The 15,693-nt window shown below is 40.6% G+C and overlaps 1 protein-coding gene across 2 annotated transcripts in view; it reads right to left on the bottom strand.

Moving 5' to 3' along the window:
- Window positions 1-15,693, bottom strand: part of ITGA6 (integrin subunit alpha 6) — a 68,545-nt gene that overhangs the window by 34,423 nt on the left and 18,429 nt on the right. For both annotated transcript variants that reach the window (XM_034785182.1, XM_034785183.1), the window contains exons 2-3: window positions 2,106-2,233; window positions 1,065-1,144 (exon numbers count right to left, since the gene is read on the bottom strand). In XM_034785182.1, coding sequence (XP_034641073.1) covers window positions 1,065-1,144; window positions 2,106-2,233 — 208 coding nt within the window. The remainder of the gene's footprint in view (window positions 1-1,064; window positions 1,145-2,105; window positions 2,234-15,693) is intronic.

The following is a 15,693-nucleotide window of genomic DNA, read 5'->3' as shown; positions in this document are numbered from 1 at the left end:
AGCCGAGATAGGTGAGGTAATATATTTTATTGGACCAAATTCTGTTGGGGAAAAGGACAAGCTTTTGAGCTTCACAGAGCTCTTCTTCTGTGGAGCTCAAGAGCTTGTCCTTCTCACCAACAGAAGCTGGTCCAGTAAAAGATATTACCTTACCCACCTTGTCTCTCTAATATTCTGAAACTGGTGGCTACAACGCCACTGCAAACAATTCTGGAGGGTAGTAAGGTTGGAAGCGGTAGTTTTCAATGAGCATAGCAACATGGGGGAAGGTTCCTTGCCATGCCCCCGTTTCTGATCCATATTTGATGTACTGTACTACCATAAGTAGTGTATTTAGCAATAAGAGCATTAAGATACAAAGATCTATGGCATCATTCTGTGGTATCTTATGAAAGTTTCTTCCCTCTGCACCACTGAAAATAAGGGTATATGACTCGTCATCATTAGCATCTTTAACAGAAAGTAGAATTACAAAAAGTGATTTCACTCCACAATCCTGGAGTGAAAACAATCATCAGATCCACTGTTAGAGGCCATCAATTCCTTTGTAGTTATCACTCACCCATGGTGAGCCTCAGACGGAGGTTTGTATTTACTAATACTGACAACAAGTCCAAGAAAATGTGACATTTCTCCCGAACTTATACAAAAGAATTTGAAGGATAAATTTTTTTAAAAATTGAAAAGTACTTTATGCTTTCATTTTAAAGCCACACTTTAACACCAGCCACGGAGATGCTTTACTAGTATCTACTGTCTACCCTAGATTACTGGGATCATGAAATCAAACCAATTCAAAATTCAGAGAATTAGAAAAACATTCAAAAACTCTGCTGTTTTCTGAGATGTCATGATGGGAGGGGAAAAAAAAAAAAAAAAAAAACTTTCAGACTATCTGCAGTGCCTCATTCCTCTATGAAAAAATTTAATTCCTTATGTTTGGGAACCTAATAGCAACAAAACCTAGAAAGAGTTCTGTAAGGGTATAGAAAAGCAGACAACTTTAAAACATGCAGCATAACCCTAAACAAATACTAATAAATATTCAAGTCCTATAGACTTACCACCACCTTTCCTCCTGGCCCCTGACTTTGGACAGTTACACCCATCCACTGGTCTTCTTTACTCTCCGTTGCTGGATCAGCTGCATTATCACAACACAGTTTTACACACTATGGTTAACTCTTGTCAGAACATTTTGTGCTTTGATTATAAAAATACAATTTTAATTCCAGTTTCAGAGGGGTAGCCATGTTAGTCTGTATCAGCAAAAACAACGACAGGTTTCAGAGTAGCAGCCGTGTTAGTCTGTATCCGCAAAAAGAAGAACAGGAGTACTTGTGGCACCTTAGAGACTAACAAATTTATTAGAGCATAAGCTTTCGTGGACTACAGCCCACTTCTTCGGATGCATATAGAATGGCATCCGAAGAAGTGGGCTGTAGTCCACGAAAGCTTATGCTCTAATAAATTTGTTAGTCTCTAAGGTGCCACAAGTACTCCTGTTCTTCTTTTTGCAAAAACAACGAGGAGTCCTTGTGGCACCTTAGAGACTAACAAATTTATTTGGGCATAAGCTTTCGTGGGCCATAACCCACTTTATTTTTCACTCCATGCAGCTGATGAAGTGGGTTATGACCCATGAAAGCTTGTGCCCAAATAAATCTGTTAGTCTCTGCCACAAGGACTCCTCGTTAATTTTAATTCAGTATTTGTTAACAACTCCATGTAGTACCTGAAACAGCCTTTAGGTGGCACTCTCTATACACTTTACCCATACAACAAAACCTTAATTGATGAGGAGGATTAGTTATATCAATGAAAAAGGATTTTGTTGTGTGTGTTTTTTTTAATTAAGATATAACTTACACTTACTGAAGAACATGATCATAAGCAAAACATCTGGATTCAAAGTCATCAATATTGTTTTAGCAATTAAGCTAAGACTTGCTTTCACTCAAAAAATAAATAAGAAAAGCATTTAAAGAGGATAAGAATAAAAGTTTTCCTTGTGATCACTGATTTTAAGAAAAAGAAAGATGCTATATTCAGTGGGAAAGACCATTGAAGCCTACATCTGATAAGAAAAATATGGAAGAGACTACCGTTCTCATCAAAGAGGACACGTGTGCAATGCGTCTCTGGGGATGTAATGTCACAGCTATACAACCCTCCAGTTCTGTTGGCTTGCTGGGATGGAAAGCCTCTCTCCCGAGGTGCTCCAACCAGCAATCTGTCGAGAGAGAAATAGAAAATCATATATTTTGAGGGACTTGAGTAACTTGAGAGAAGCAACAAGAGTAGAATCAGGGGATGCTATTTTGATCATATGTCAGTAGAGATCTGATTTGTAAACTATTGAAGGAGGATGGCATACACCATGACAATTTTTCTATATTTTTTTTAAGTAGATCATTTAAAAATTGTGTCTCTCTCAAAGCATGATGGTTCTATGAAAACTGACTGTGCAACAATGGCATTGTGAGGTTCTCCAGTTATCATCTAATGATTTCATATCAAATATACTCAGTTTACAAATATTTTTCCTTAATTGCCATCCAAGCAAATTCAGCCTTAGATCTGAGAATCAAGTTGGATTCTTTATGGCTAGTTAAGCTTCAACAGAAGGTGACCTTGAAAAACCGTGAAAATTTAAAAATCTAGAGCTGGTAGAAAATCAGAATTTACATCCAATGGAAAATTCTAGTACAGTATTTGGAAATTTGTTTTCCCAAATCAGGATGAAAAATTGAAAGAAAATTTTTCACAGGATTGAGTTCCAAAAATTTGCTTCAAAATGTTTCATTTTGACATTTCTGATCAAAACTAAACATTTTGACATTCTGGAATTGAAATGCTTAATTTTGGCTCAACTCAACATTAATCTGTGTCCTCCTGACCTGCTTTGGTATAATGTGCTACAACTTGCTGTAGTTCGAGTGCCTTGTGTCCAGAGGCTGGGCTCCCCGGCCAGACTACATTTCCCATGAGTTTCTTTGCTCATGCCATTCCCACAACACATCATATCAATTCAACAAGAGGTCAGACCCTGGTGAATCATGGAAGATGTAGGCCAGCCCAGAAGCCCAGCCCACAGAAAAAAAAATGAGGGCACGTGGCACCCAAACTAGAACTCACATGAGGCAACATGGCAACTAACGCTCACATATATTAATGTTGAACTGACCCATAACAAAATGTTTTGATTGGTTCAAACTAAAATGCTTCTATTCAGATCAACCTGAAACATAATATTTTGTTTAGATTTTCCTACTGGGAAAAAGTTTGCAAGATTTCAGTTTTTCAGAACCTGCATCTTCTGCTGAAAAAAAAAAAAAAAATCAATACAAAATTCCCAGCTCTATTAAAATTGCTTCAGGTCTTCTTTACACATCATAAAGGAGCAAAAAAGAGCATACCTTTATTTTCTTTTCCAGGTTACTTTTTAAAAAAAAAATCCAATATCAGCTTGTGGTTGCAATAGCGTAGTCCCCAAAAATCTAAACATTTTTCAAATGTTTTTGCCTAGGCAGCTGCTGTTTGTCCTTCAAGACTATTACTGTACCAGGTTCATGAACCAAGAAAAATCTTGAATCATCTTACATAAATTACTGCTGAATGGTGCTGTAAATCTTAAATCTTATCAGATGCACAAGACAGTTCAACAATCAAGCACATTATAAACAGGCTCTAGTGAAACAGGTGTAGATTAGATCGATACAATTGGTACATTCTAGAATGAAAGTAGTGCCCAAAAAGGTATTAAAACGTGCTGGAACTAAGCTATGCTGCAGCACTACATGTCTGCCCTGTGGAGCACAGCAGAGTGGGATAAAAGACAGTTTCAGGCACTGCAGCACAGGTCATTGTAAACATGCTGAGAACTATTAACTTTACATTTTAATTTCTGTCATTCCTAATAACGTTCAATTAATCTTTAGTTCAATAAATCAAGCAAAACTTACTGTAAAGGTTCAAGTCAAGCATCCCAATGCACGAACAATGCAGTCTACTCACCCTGCATACCATTCTTAAATAGCAGAAGTCCATAATAGAAATTACTGTACTACCATCACAAAGTAAAGCTCAATCTCTGGTTAACGATGAGAGATACACAAAGCTAGTGATGCTGGGCCTTATGCACCAGAATGAGTTTCATCCTGGCTGAGGCAGTCCAAATGAAACAGATTGTATGTTGCCTAGATGAGTTCTGATGGATGCACGCGAGTATCATTACAGATTGATCATCTCTTTTTTACATTTGAGTAGTCATTGGACTGTTACTTATTCTACATTTTTTTTTAATAAAAGGAACTTCAACAACAAATAAATGTGAGCTTATGTTGAGAAATATAATTGTTTCTGCAGCTGTGTGCATTCTGGAGTCTATTTTAGCTCTTTTGCTGGTGATCAAAACCCCTTCTTCCCAAGGAACCAGAACACAAAAGAGGATTTAAAAAAAATAATGGATGTTTATTTTGGCAGGGGAAACAATAAAGATTAAAAACCAAATGCTTACTGTGAAAATGGAGTTTAAGTAAGTTCTTGAGTTTTTCGGAGGATGATTTGCCTATTTATTGCAAGCTCCCCCTTAATGCACAATGGCTCTGACTAAACCTTTCAAACACAAGTACCTAAAGTCAGGCTTCTAGATCCATATTTAGACACCTTCATAAATATAGTCTGATTCTGAAAATTTGTTAACAGGAGCAACATGTGGGTGCTCACCAGAGACTCAAAGGTTCAGGTTCTGAAACAGATTTTTCTACTTAATATATTACCATTTATGTCATAAAGTGTAAGCCATAAAATATAGAAGATGTATAGCAAGTTAGCACTGCTGTCAGAACCTTAACTTTTTACAATTTCAGTTGTGCAGACTTAGGGCTGATTACTGGCAAATAACCTCAAAGGGACCATGAATGCAAATAAGTGACTACTCCACATGGATAGAGTGTTGCAGAATCAGACTCAATGGTGCATTAGTCTACATTCATTTGGTTTGTGTGTGTATTATACTACCAGGGGCACTCTGTTAGCCAATGAAATTGCAAGGTAATTAAATGAACTAATAGTAGTCTTACCATATCACCCTTGGCAAAACTTCTGTTAAGCATCATTGGACATAGTTTGCTTTATGCTAAATAAAGCTGAACTGTTACCTCCTAGCTGAATACAAGGCTACTATTCTCCCTTAACTCTAATCAATCATAGCCCAGTAATTAAGAATTTGAGTTTTCCAAATTAAAACTAATTGAGAGAATTATTACTTTTGTGCTTTTGGCCAGGTTGCCACCTCCATAGCTCCACTTTCATGGACTGGGGTGGCTCTGCAGCAGCCCTGCCTCTTTTTTCCCCTCTCCAAAGAGCACCTTACTCCATACCAGACACTCCAAGATACCATGAACAGGATTCCCCTTCTGGGGTCCAATTAATTAAGTCCTGCCAACAAGGGGGCATAAAACAAATGGAATTCAAACCAAGAAGGTTCTTTGCCCCAGTCTCAGGCTGGGCCCAGCCTCTCCACCCTATCGGTCTGCTCTCCCAGCAGTAACTCCCAGGACTTCTTGCTTAGAGTTTGGCCTTCTCACCTTCACTCTACAGACCGCTATGAAGGAGAGTGATCCTCTTTTGAATCCTTTTTCTCCCACAATCCCAGTGCATGGTTCTCAAAGAGTTTAATTATATTGACCAGCAAGAAGAGCTCTGCCTTCTCCACAGGCCTCCTCCCTCTGGCTCTCCACAGGCCTCTGTTTTATCTAACCCAGGCCTGATCAGACTACTTGACCTCACCACTCCCCAGCCACAGTCACCAGACCTCCTTCATTTTACCAGCCTGCGGAACAAAGCATCAGTCTCACAGGTAGGGCTGAGACCCTGTGACAGTGCCATTAGTTGAATCAATAATTCAACTACTTTTTTGAGCTGGGTGCCTTTGGTCATGACTATGTTTCCTCCTCCAACCTCAAACACTGATCATCAGCTGGCTTACAATATATGGATTTGCTCCATCACTCTCCCAACCTGATGTCCAAATCTGAAGAGAACATACATGTTTTAAGGCTACGGCACTGGAGGAGCAAGGTTTTAACTCCAGGTCTGCATGAAAGAACACCTATTTAATTGAATCCCACTACCGAGGTATCATTTTAGCTCAAATGAAAGAGACCTGTTTCTTAGTGCTTAGGTCCCAAATTCAATCCCTGCCAACCAGTGTGTTGTTTGTGTGTGCTTGAAGCCATGGCTCATTATAGTTAAAAGTACTTTACAGAGAAATGCTGTACAACACTAATAATCATTCTATTCAGACAGAATTATGGAGACAAAACTTACTTGTTTTTCCAAAAGTATATGAGGAACTATACTACTCCCCCCCCCACCAAAGACAACAGCAAAAGTCCTGTTGATTTCAGCTAGAGCAGGATCCACCCCATGATTTTTTAATTTTGTTTTTTAAAAACACACATCTGCAGTATGTATACATTGCTAATAAGTGAGAGGAGGTGGGAATTGGCCATCCAGATACTATTAGGGGGAACTGTTGCTGATCATTGTTCACTGAAAAAAGTCTGAATTTCAAATAGATAAATGGAAGCAACCTAGTTTCATCAAACCTAGTCCAATGAAGTGCTTAAAAAATTATAAACTACTGCAATATCAAGCAAATCAAACAAACCAGCAATAGATTTCCAGTTTAACAGTCTATATGTATATTAAAATAGTCTTCTGGTTAGTATTAAATTCCTTTCTGCTTTCATCAATAACACTTGAGAAACTTAACAAGTGAGTGTGATGGAACTGCAGCTTTATATGCTTGCAGAAACCTTTATAACTTTATGAAAACTGTGGTAACACAAATAGAACTCAAAACTATCTCAGTTTCCCCCCCTATTTTTTTCATGTAAACATATCGATCATTTGTGAAGTGGGAACTGCAGTTAAGATGTAAACCACATATCAAAGAGATTATTTTAAAAGTTTATTTGTTCATACCCCTCACCACTTTATCACTTGACCAAACTTTACTGGATGCTTTCCCAGCTCTAGTGAATGTCTTTACCTTTCTCATGTCTCAATACTTTCCAAGAGACAATACAATTTTATAAATATATTTCTATAAGAAATATAAATTCAGTGATTCATTACATCAACTTTAAACCAATCACTAAACTGGGTGAAAAACTAAAAGGGAAAACATCCAATTAACATACTAGAAAGAAAATCCTGTTCACACACCCTATATTTGCCATGCTCTTTTTTAAAGTGACAGGATTATGTTAATGATTCCAGCCTCATGACCATTATACGGACTGGAGGAAGCATAGAATGATAGGGTTAGAAAGGACCACAAGGCATTATTGAAAGTGTTTTCTGGGTAACAAATTACCTGCATCTACAAATAGGCTGAATAAAGTAGTCACAGGTATCAGCAGTTTTAATTTTGGTTACCTTCATCCACCACAACTGTCCAATGTAAGGTTGCTATTACTGGGAACAGTGTAGGATATTGTGCACCACTGTCCTTTTCAAAAAATTGCAGCATAAACACAAGTAACACAAAATTAGGAAAGTGATGAAGGTAAGTGCTGCAGTGGCTGAACTTTCACTCTACAGACCGCGATGGAGGAGAGCGATTCTCTTCTGAATCCTTTTTCTCCCACACGCCCTGTGCTTGGTTCTCAAAGAGTTTAATTATCTTGACCAGAAAGAATTGCTCTGGCAACTACTGGTAATTTACAGACCATAGTTTAATCCTATTTGTGTTACCCGCTCTCCCTCCCCCCAGCAATATGCTCCTTTTGTTTGCCACACTCACTGGTTTCGTATCAGATGAAATTTTCTGGGCAGAGACAATTTCTACCACAGCACAATATGACCCTGATCCTGACTGAGGCATCTGGATAACCTTCAGCAGGAGACTGAGTCTGAGTCTTGGTCTCCCTAAGTTTGCGTGTCTGCCAATGCTGCCAATTAAGGAATCTAGTCCTTGAGCTCAAGCAGTAGATGCTCATGCTTTTAGCAGTGAAGATCCCAAGTTCAAACCTCTTTCTCAGCATAAGCAGGGGCAATGACATTCTTGCAACACTTGTAAATAATTCTATATTAAAGGCATTTATGAACAATTTGACTTAGAAGATGGCAACAGCCCATAACCATGAAGAGATCACAGTGAGAAAGTCAAGTGGGAAACATTCTGTGTATAGCCAGAGCAGATTGTGCCAGAAGTTAATGAGAGATTTGCATTGACCTCAGTAGGAACAGGATTGGCCCTGTGCGTGTGAAGACACTGTTCCAACCCATTCGGAGACAAATCATTACAGGCATCCATCTCCAAGTGAGCACTGTCCCTATAAATGTCTTGACTGTTAGCAACAGAGAGTCCTGTGGCACCTTTAAGACTAACAGAAGTATTGGAGCATAAGCTTTCGTGGGTGAATACAGTTACGATATCCGCACAAAGAAATAAGGAAACAAATCAACTGAGCCAGACGTGTACCCAGAAGCCTCCTGCTACAAGACAAGCCCAAGAAAGAAACCAACAGAACTCCACTGGCCATCACCTACAGTCCTCATTCCTCAGTTTAAACCTCTCCAACGCATCATCAGTGATCTACAACCCATCCTGGACAATGATCCCCCACTTTCACAGACCTTGGGAGGCAGGCCAGTCCTCGCCCACAGACAACCTGCCAATCTTAAGCATATTCTCATCAGGAACCACACACACCGCACTATAACAACTCTAACTCAGGAACCAATCCATGCAACAAACCTCGATGCCAACTCTGCATCAGCAACACCATCACAGGACCTAACCAGATCAGCTACATCATCACCGGTTCATTCACCTGCACGTCCACCAATGTTATATATGCCATCATGTACCAGCAATGCCCCTCTGCTATGTACATGGGCCAAACTGGACAGTCACTACGTAAAAGGATAAATGGACACAAGTCAGATATCAGGAATGGCAATATACAAAAACCTGGAGGAGAACACTTCAACCTCCCTGGCCATACAATAGCAGATGTAAAGGTAGCCATCTTACAGCAAAAAAACTTCAGGACCAGACTCCAAAGAGAAACTGCTGAGCTTCAGTTCATTTGCAAATTTGACACCATCAGATCAGGATTAAACAAAGACTATGAATGGCTAGTCAACTACAAAAGCAGTTTCTCCTCCGTTGGTGCTCACACCTCAACTGCTAGCAGAGGACCTGACCCTCCCTGATTGAACTAACCTCGTTATCTCCAGACTGATTCTTGCCTGCATATTTATACCTGCCTCTGGAAATTTCCATTACATGCGTCTGACGAAGTGGGTATTCACCCACGAAAGCTTATGCTCCAATACATCGGTTAGTCTTAAACGTGCCACAGGACTCTCTGTTGCTTTTTACAGATCCAGACTAACACGGCTACCCCTCTGATACTTGACTGTTGTTGGCTTTTTAAAAACGAAGGTAGACAGCTCAACTCACACAACATTACTAAAACAAGCTGGTCAATACAACACAGAAGTTTTATTTGAAATGCTAGTTTCACAGACACCATCTCGGCTTTATGATTAAATTCAACTCTCAGAAGTGATGAAAACAAACAGTACAAGTCACTGCCTACATACCTAGTGGGGTCTATTTTCTCTCTGTATACTTGCGTAATTCCTGTTAACATGCACATGAGTTATATGGTATATCATCAAGTGATCAGCCCTCCTTCCCCCCTCAACACCCAAGATCTCCCAAAAATCCAACAGGTGATTATGTTAGTGCAGAACTGCTTTGTGACTCTTTCTACAAGGATACACACCATTTACAGTTTGTACCAATGGGTATGTTTAGATCATTAATATGTGAAGTCCTGCCTAGAGTACAGGGGACTGTACTAGAAGACCTCTCAGGTCCCCTCCAGTACTATGATTCTATGATTTTCAAATTATCAGTGTAAAGATGCTTCCCAGATACATCACTAACCTGTTTTCTAAAGCCCTGGTGTTTAAAGGATTATGGTTTTCACAGCTCTCCCCAAAGAGCAGATTGTGTCATAGGGAATGGGAGAAGAAATGGACAGCACCAGAAGGGGCAGGGTAAGTAACCACAAAGCAAAACTAGGGAAGGCAAACTAGCCTCTGTTCTGGTGTATAGAAAGGGTCAGCCCCAATGGTTCTGTGACCAAATAAAGTAATCTAAAAAACAAATGCTCCACCTTCACATTCATTCAAAGAGCCGATTGCATATGGATTCTAAGGATCTTTTGCAGATCTCCACGCTTACCCAAAAACCCCTCAGTGCCAAATGGCCAGAAGGTTACAAGAATATCCTGATTCTGATATGTACATTCTGGTTCACCAAAGAATGTCATGTGAGGTCTTAAATGAAAGCCACGGTCACTGGTCATTAACTTAGTCTGTGAAAGGCATATACAAATACTAGGTAAGGAGTTATGTATGTATACTGAAGATATGTTCTTACATTCTGTATCACAGCAGAAGTGCAAAACAGGTTGCCTATGAGACAAGGATGTTTATTCACCTGCCTGTCTGTTGGCATGTAAATTCAGCATTGTGAGCTAACACAGGGCCGCAGAGGCGTTTTGGCCTCTTCCGGGAGCGGGGTGACTATGTGGTGCACTACTGGCTGGCAGGGTGCGGGGGGGTAGCCCAGCTCGTGATGAGGAGGAGGTGCTGATGTGCGTGAGTGGGGTCAGGGCATGCAGAGAGCCTGCCTTAGACCCGCTGTGCTGCTGATCGGGAGCTGCCCGAGGTAAGTGCCCCCCAGCAGGAGCCAGCACCCTATGCCCCCTCCTGAACCTTGAACCGCCTCCTGCATTCCAGCCCCCTGCATCAGACCTGACCCTCCTCTCACAGCCCATATCCCCTCCTGCACCCCAACACTGCCCCAGCCCAGAGCCCTCTCCTGCACCCAAACTCCCTCCCAGAGCTTGCACCCCTCGCCCCCTCCTATACCCTGACCCAGGCTCAGACCAGAGCCCCCTCCCACACTGCAAACCCCTCGGCCCCAGCCCAGAGCCCGTACCCCCTCCCGAACCCCAACTTCTGCCCCAGCCCAGTGAAAGTGAGTGAGGGTGGGGGAGAGCGAGTGGGGGATGGAGTGGGTGGGGCTTCATGGAAGGGGCAGGGCCTTAGGGAAGGAGCAGGGTAGATCCTGGATTGCCCTTAAATTCAAAAAGTGATTTTGGGCATAAAACAGTTGGAGACCACTGAATTACAATAACAATATTTAAGTTTGATTGCCATCCATTAAGTTAAATATTTCATACTCAAAGAGCAGGGACCTGGCAGATACAGTATTTTGGCACAAACTATATTTTTCTGGCAAACTACAAAGATTATTTGTTTGGTTCAAAAGTTCCTTTTAAAATGCATGTTTCCATTTCCTATGTGCAGTTCTATCTGTCTGACTTTGGAACAGGCTAGCAGCTGGGGAAAAAGAGAAGAGGTGCTGCATTTTACATCAGGAATCTATACACTTGTTCTGATGTCCAGAAGGAGGTGAGATGCAGACCAGCTGAAAGCTTCTGGGGAAAAATAAAAGGGGTAGGGATGGTAGGGATCTATTACATAATGGTAGGGATCTATTACAGACCACCAAATGAGAAAGAGGTGGAGAGATTTCTTGAACAGAAACATTCAAACACAAGAACTGGTAGTACTGGGAGAGAGAAACTTTTTCACACCTTTTGGGTGGAGTTCTGGGAGAGAATGTGTTTAAGTTCTTGGAAGTCTGGAGGGCACCCAGAGCAGCCAGCCAGTGGGTTCCAAAACTCAGAAACGGATGTCAGACAGAAGGTCTGTGCCTGAGAGAGTGCCTTCAGACCCCTAGATTATGGGCAGTGGCTTGACTCCATTGAGGCTCCAGGAGCTTGAAACATCCCAGGGATCCAGAGCAACAGAGGCTTAGATTTCCCTCACAGTAGTCTTAGAGGGTAGCTTGAAGGAGGCACTGGAATCTGTGCCAGTAGGTGACTCTGCAAGCAATCCCACTGAAATTAAGTCAACAGTATTATGAGCTGTATTTGTCAAAGAGAAGCTAGTGATTAGGTTTGTCCTGCTATTGCATTTCATTTTTCTAATTATCATGATTTCACAAGCTCCATACTTCCTATCTGCCAGAAACATGCTGTAAATAGACTCACTTTCTATTACCTAAGATATCCTGAAAAGTCTGAACCTGTCAGTTAGTTATAGCTCTTGGTTTTGCATCAGCTTTTCTTCATACACTCTACAAAAGGCATCTCTCTTTCAACCAAGAGCCTGATAAAATAAAAGGCAACACCCATGTACATAATCTACCGGCTGCTTTTCTGAAGTGTGTACCCAGAAGGGCAGTACTTACAATATGGAAAAGGCCAGCTTGCACTGCTTTCCCAAAAGCAATTTGAAAAAGCTTAAAATGTCTAGTTGCTGGATACATAATATTCTCATGTGCAGAGAAAGCTTTATTAGTTATGTTCTGATCACCCAGTCTACACACATTCACTGTGAAAATGAACTATTGATTTTTCTTTCTTGATTTAACCCCTTACCCAACTCCACAGTTATAGTCACAGTTCTGGGTTTTGGCGTCTCTGTGAAGCAAATCTTAGCAGCTGGGAAAATAAATCTCAGTTCTAAAACCATATGCTGCTGGCACTGTCCAGATGAATTTCTCATTACAGGCTTTGATAGCACTCTTTGGCCAAACATGGGTGAGCACCCACATTGCTGTCACTGTGACTTAGGCCTGGTTTACAGCTAAAGCTTAGGTTGACATAGCTACATCACTCAGGGGTGTGAAAAATTTCAGCGTTGTGCAGAATAATTAGGTTGACTGAACCACTGTAGAAACAGGTTGAGGGAAGAATTTTTTCCATTGATGGAAGAACTTTTCCATCAACCTAGCTACTTTTCTCAAAGGTGTGAATTTACTACAATGACAGAAACACCACTTCCGTCCTATAGATGGTACTTTTATGACTTTTCTCAAATATTGGCAAACAGTTTGTGCCCCTTATAATTGTTAACTCTGCAGCAAATAGTCCCTTCTGAATAGCTTATTGGCAACACTATATATAATTGCCAAAGTCAAGTCAACATACACACAAGTCAACAACATGACTCCAGTTATAAAACCATCATGGCCCTCAGTTAACTGCAGATTGCAGGACAAAAAGGGTTACTGTCAAAAATTCAAATAATAAGTTTGCAGAATTTTAATAAGAAAATTCTTCTTTCTACTGCAGTAAAAACTTTTCCTTAAATCCCAAGCCTAATCAAAAAGGAAATGCGCAATTAGATAAGTCACCCAAAAAGATTTCAGTTTATTCAAATAAACTGAAAATGCAGATAGTCACCTCACTGGGAAGAGCACCAATCTGTTAAAATGTTTTATAGTAGTACAGACCATAGTTCAAAAGGAGTTGCGTGTTTATTCAGAACACCCAAACAGCTTCTTTGGTTTAACTCCATACGTATGTAGAGTAGTATCAAGGAGGTAAACTGAAATTCATGAGATATTCATAAAAAGATACAGATCTCCCTCTTTCTCCACATGTGGGCTGGACAGGGGAAAACTGCCATACTGTATTACATTTTAGGGTGAGTAGGAACGGACAAACTGCATGGAGTTGATGGTTTTTCAAGGTCTCAGAACAACTTATTTGTTCACAAAACTAACTGAAGATTGAGAGCTTAAGCCTCCAAAGTTAATACCATTTCCTTACACAAACACGGTTTTCTCCCCTGCTTTTTTCTTTTCAGTCTGATCTAAGCAGAACATGAGGCAAACACTGGAGCTCAAGTACAACTTTTGAGACCCTGATATTCTTGCAGACTGAAAGTTAGGTAATATGAGTTCTCCCATTTCTAGTTGTTAGAACTCAGTTGGATCTCAGCTGACAATAGCCAATGTTTCCTTGCTACATCGGGGGGGGGGGGGGGGGGAGGGAAGAGGGGAATATGTGAAAAAGAAAAAAAATTGATTGCTAATCAATGCTCTGAGACATCACAGTCACAATCAACAAATGTCTCAGTCTCACCAAGTACGATTTGTGCAGATGAAAATGTAACTTGGGCTTATGCAGTTACCCCCTGTGCTCAGAATCCATCCAATATTACTCTCTGGTATGTATGAAAAAATTATTTATTTCTGACCACTTCAAATGAGTGCATTGTGTCATCTTCACCTAGGACCTGGCTCCCATAAATGGAGAGTAAGGCTCACACCAAGTGAATATGGAGAAGTTTATAAGTGGGAGAACAGTGAGCAGTTTTCATCATGTTTCACTGTAAAAAGCAAAGGCCAGAGATGCAGCCAGTAGGTTTAACGGTTACAAAACTTTAGCACCATATATGGTAGAACGGAAATAAAATTGTAACAGTGGTCCTTTATCAAGAATGGTAAAAAATAAACAGCTATAAAAATTGAACCAAGAAAGTCTCAGACAGGTCAATAATTGACTTGCTAGCAGCAACACCTCGTTGCCTAGTTTGGGTGTTCCCTGAATAAACATGCATTTTCTTTTGAACTTCAACCTGTGCTTGTGCTGCTGTGCAAACATTGCTTACTTTCAAGCGCACTGCTTTGTAAGTGTGATGAGACATTCAGAGCTGTTTTCAGTTTTGTTTTGCTGTGCATTTACAAGATGTACCTTGTGGACCCGATTTTCAGAGGTATTGAGCACGCAAAACTCCAGTGGAAGCCTATACGAGCTCCAGGAACTCAGCATTTCTGATAAAAAAAATCAGGCCCCAACTCTTCATCAGCAGTTCAGCTATTTACACAGCTATTATCCATTTTGGCACTCAAGTCTCACACAATGTAGAATGTTCTTTAGACTTGAGTCAGCAGATGAAGTTACAGAAAAGGTGGTTCATGCTTACTCTGCCCTGGTATATCCTGGTATCTCAAAGATTCCTCATTTCCTTGAAAGAGGGATGTAAGAGCAAAAAGAAGTATACGAGCCTAGCTTACACAGTGGCATTGGAACAATTTTTATAGTGGGGGTACTGAAAATCATTGAGCAAAACTGTAAATCCTGTATATGATGGAAACCACATCAAGCCAGGGGGGGCTTCCACACGCATAGCATCCCTAGCTGCAGCTCCCCTGAGCATAGAGGTTCCTGAGGAGCTTATTACTGACTGTAAAATACAGATGGCAAGTTTTGTATCGTATACTAAAACAGGGCTTCACTTTTCCATGGTGTGTACTACAACCAGAGAGAGCATCTTATGGAGCATCTCTCATTGTTGATCCTGGGGACCTCCACCCTTCCCAATCATAATATCCCTAAAGAAACTACAGCAATTGCTTACATAGGAAAGTAATATTATGAAAATGTATTTGTAGCTGTGATTTAGCAGCTGGAAACAAGTAAGAGAGCCAACATCATGCACAGAGCCAGCTCTACATGGACTACATCAGCAAGTGCTTTGTGAACCACAATTTGAAAACCATCGCTTTAAGATTTTACTAAGGGTATGTCTACACTACGAAATTAGGTCAAATTTCTAGAAGCCGGTTTTATAGAAATCATTTTTATACAGTCTATTGTGTGTGTCCCCACATAAAATGCTCTAAGTGCATTAAGTCGGCGGACCGCGTCCACAGTACCGAGGCTAGCATCGACTTCCAGAGCATTGCACTGTGGGTAGCTATCCCACAGTTCCTGCAGTCTCCGCCGCCCATAG

Source organism: Trachemys scripta, chromosome 11 (assembly GCF_013100865.1).
Source record: "Trachemys scripta elegans isolate TJP31775 chromosome 11, CAS_Tse_1.0, whole genome shotgun sequence".
Lineage (NCBI taxonomy): Eukaryota > Metazoa > Chordata > Testudines > Emydidae > Trachemys > Trachemys scripta.
This window is presented reverse-complemented; position numbering and strand designations above follow the sequence as displayed.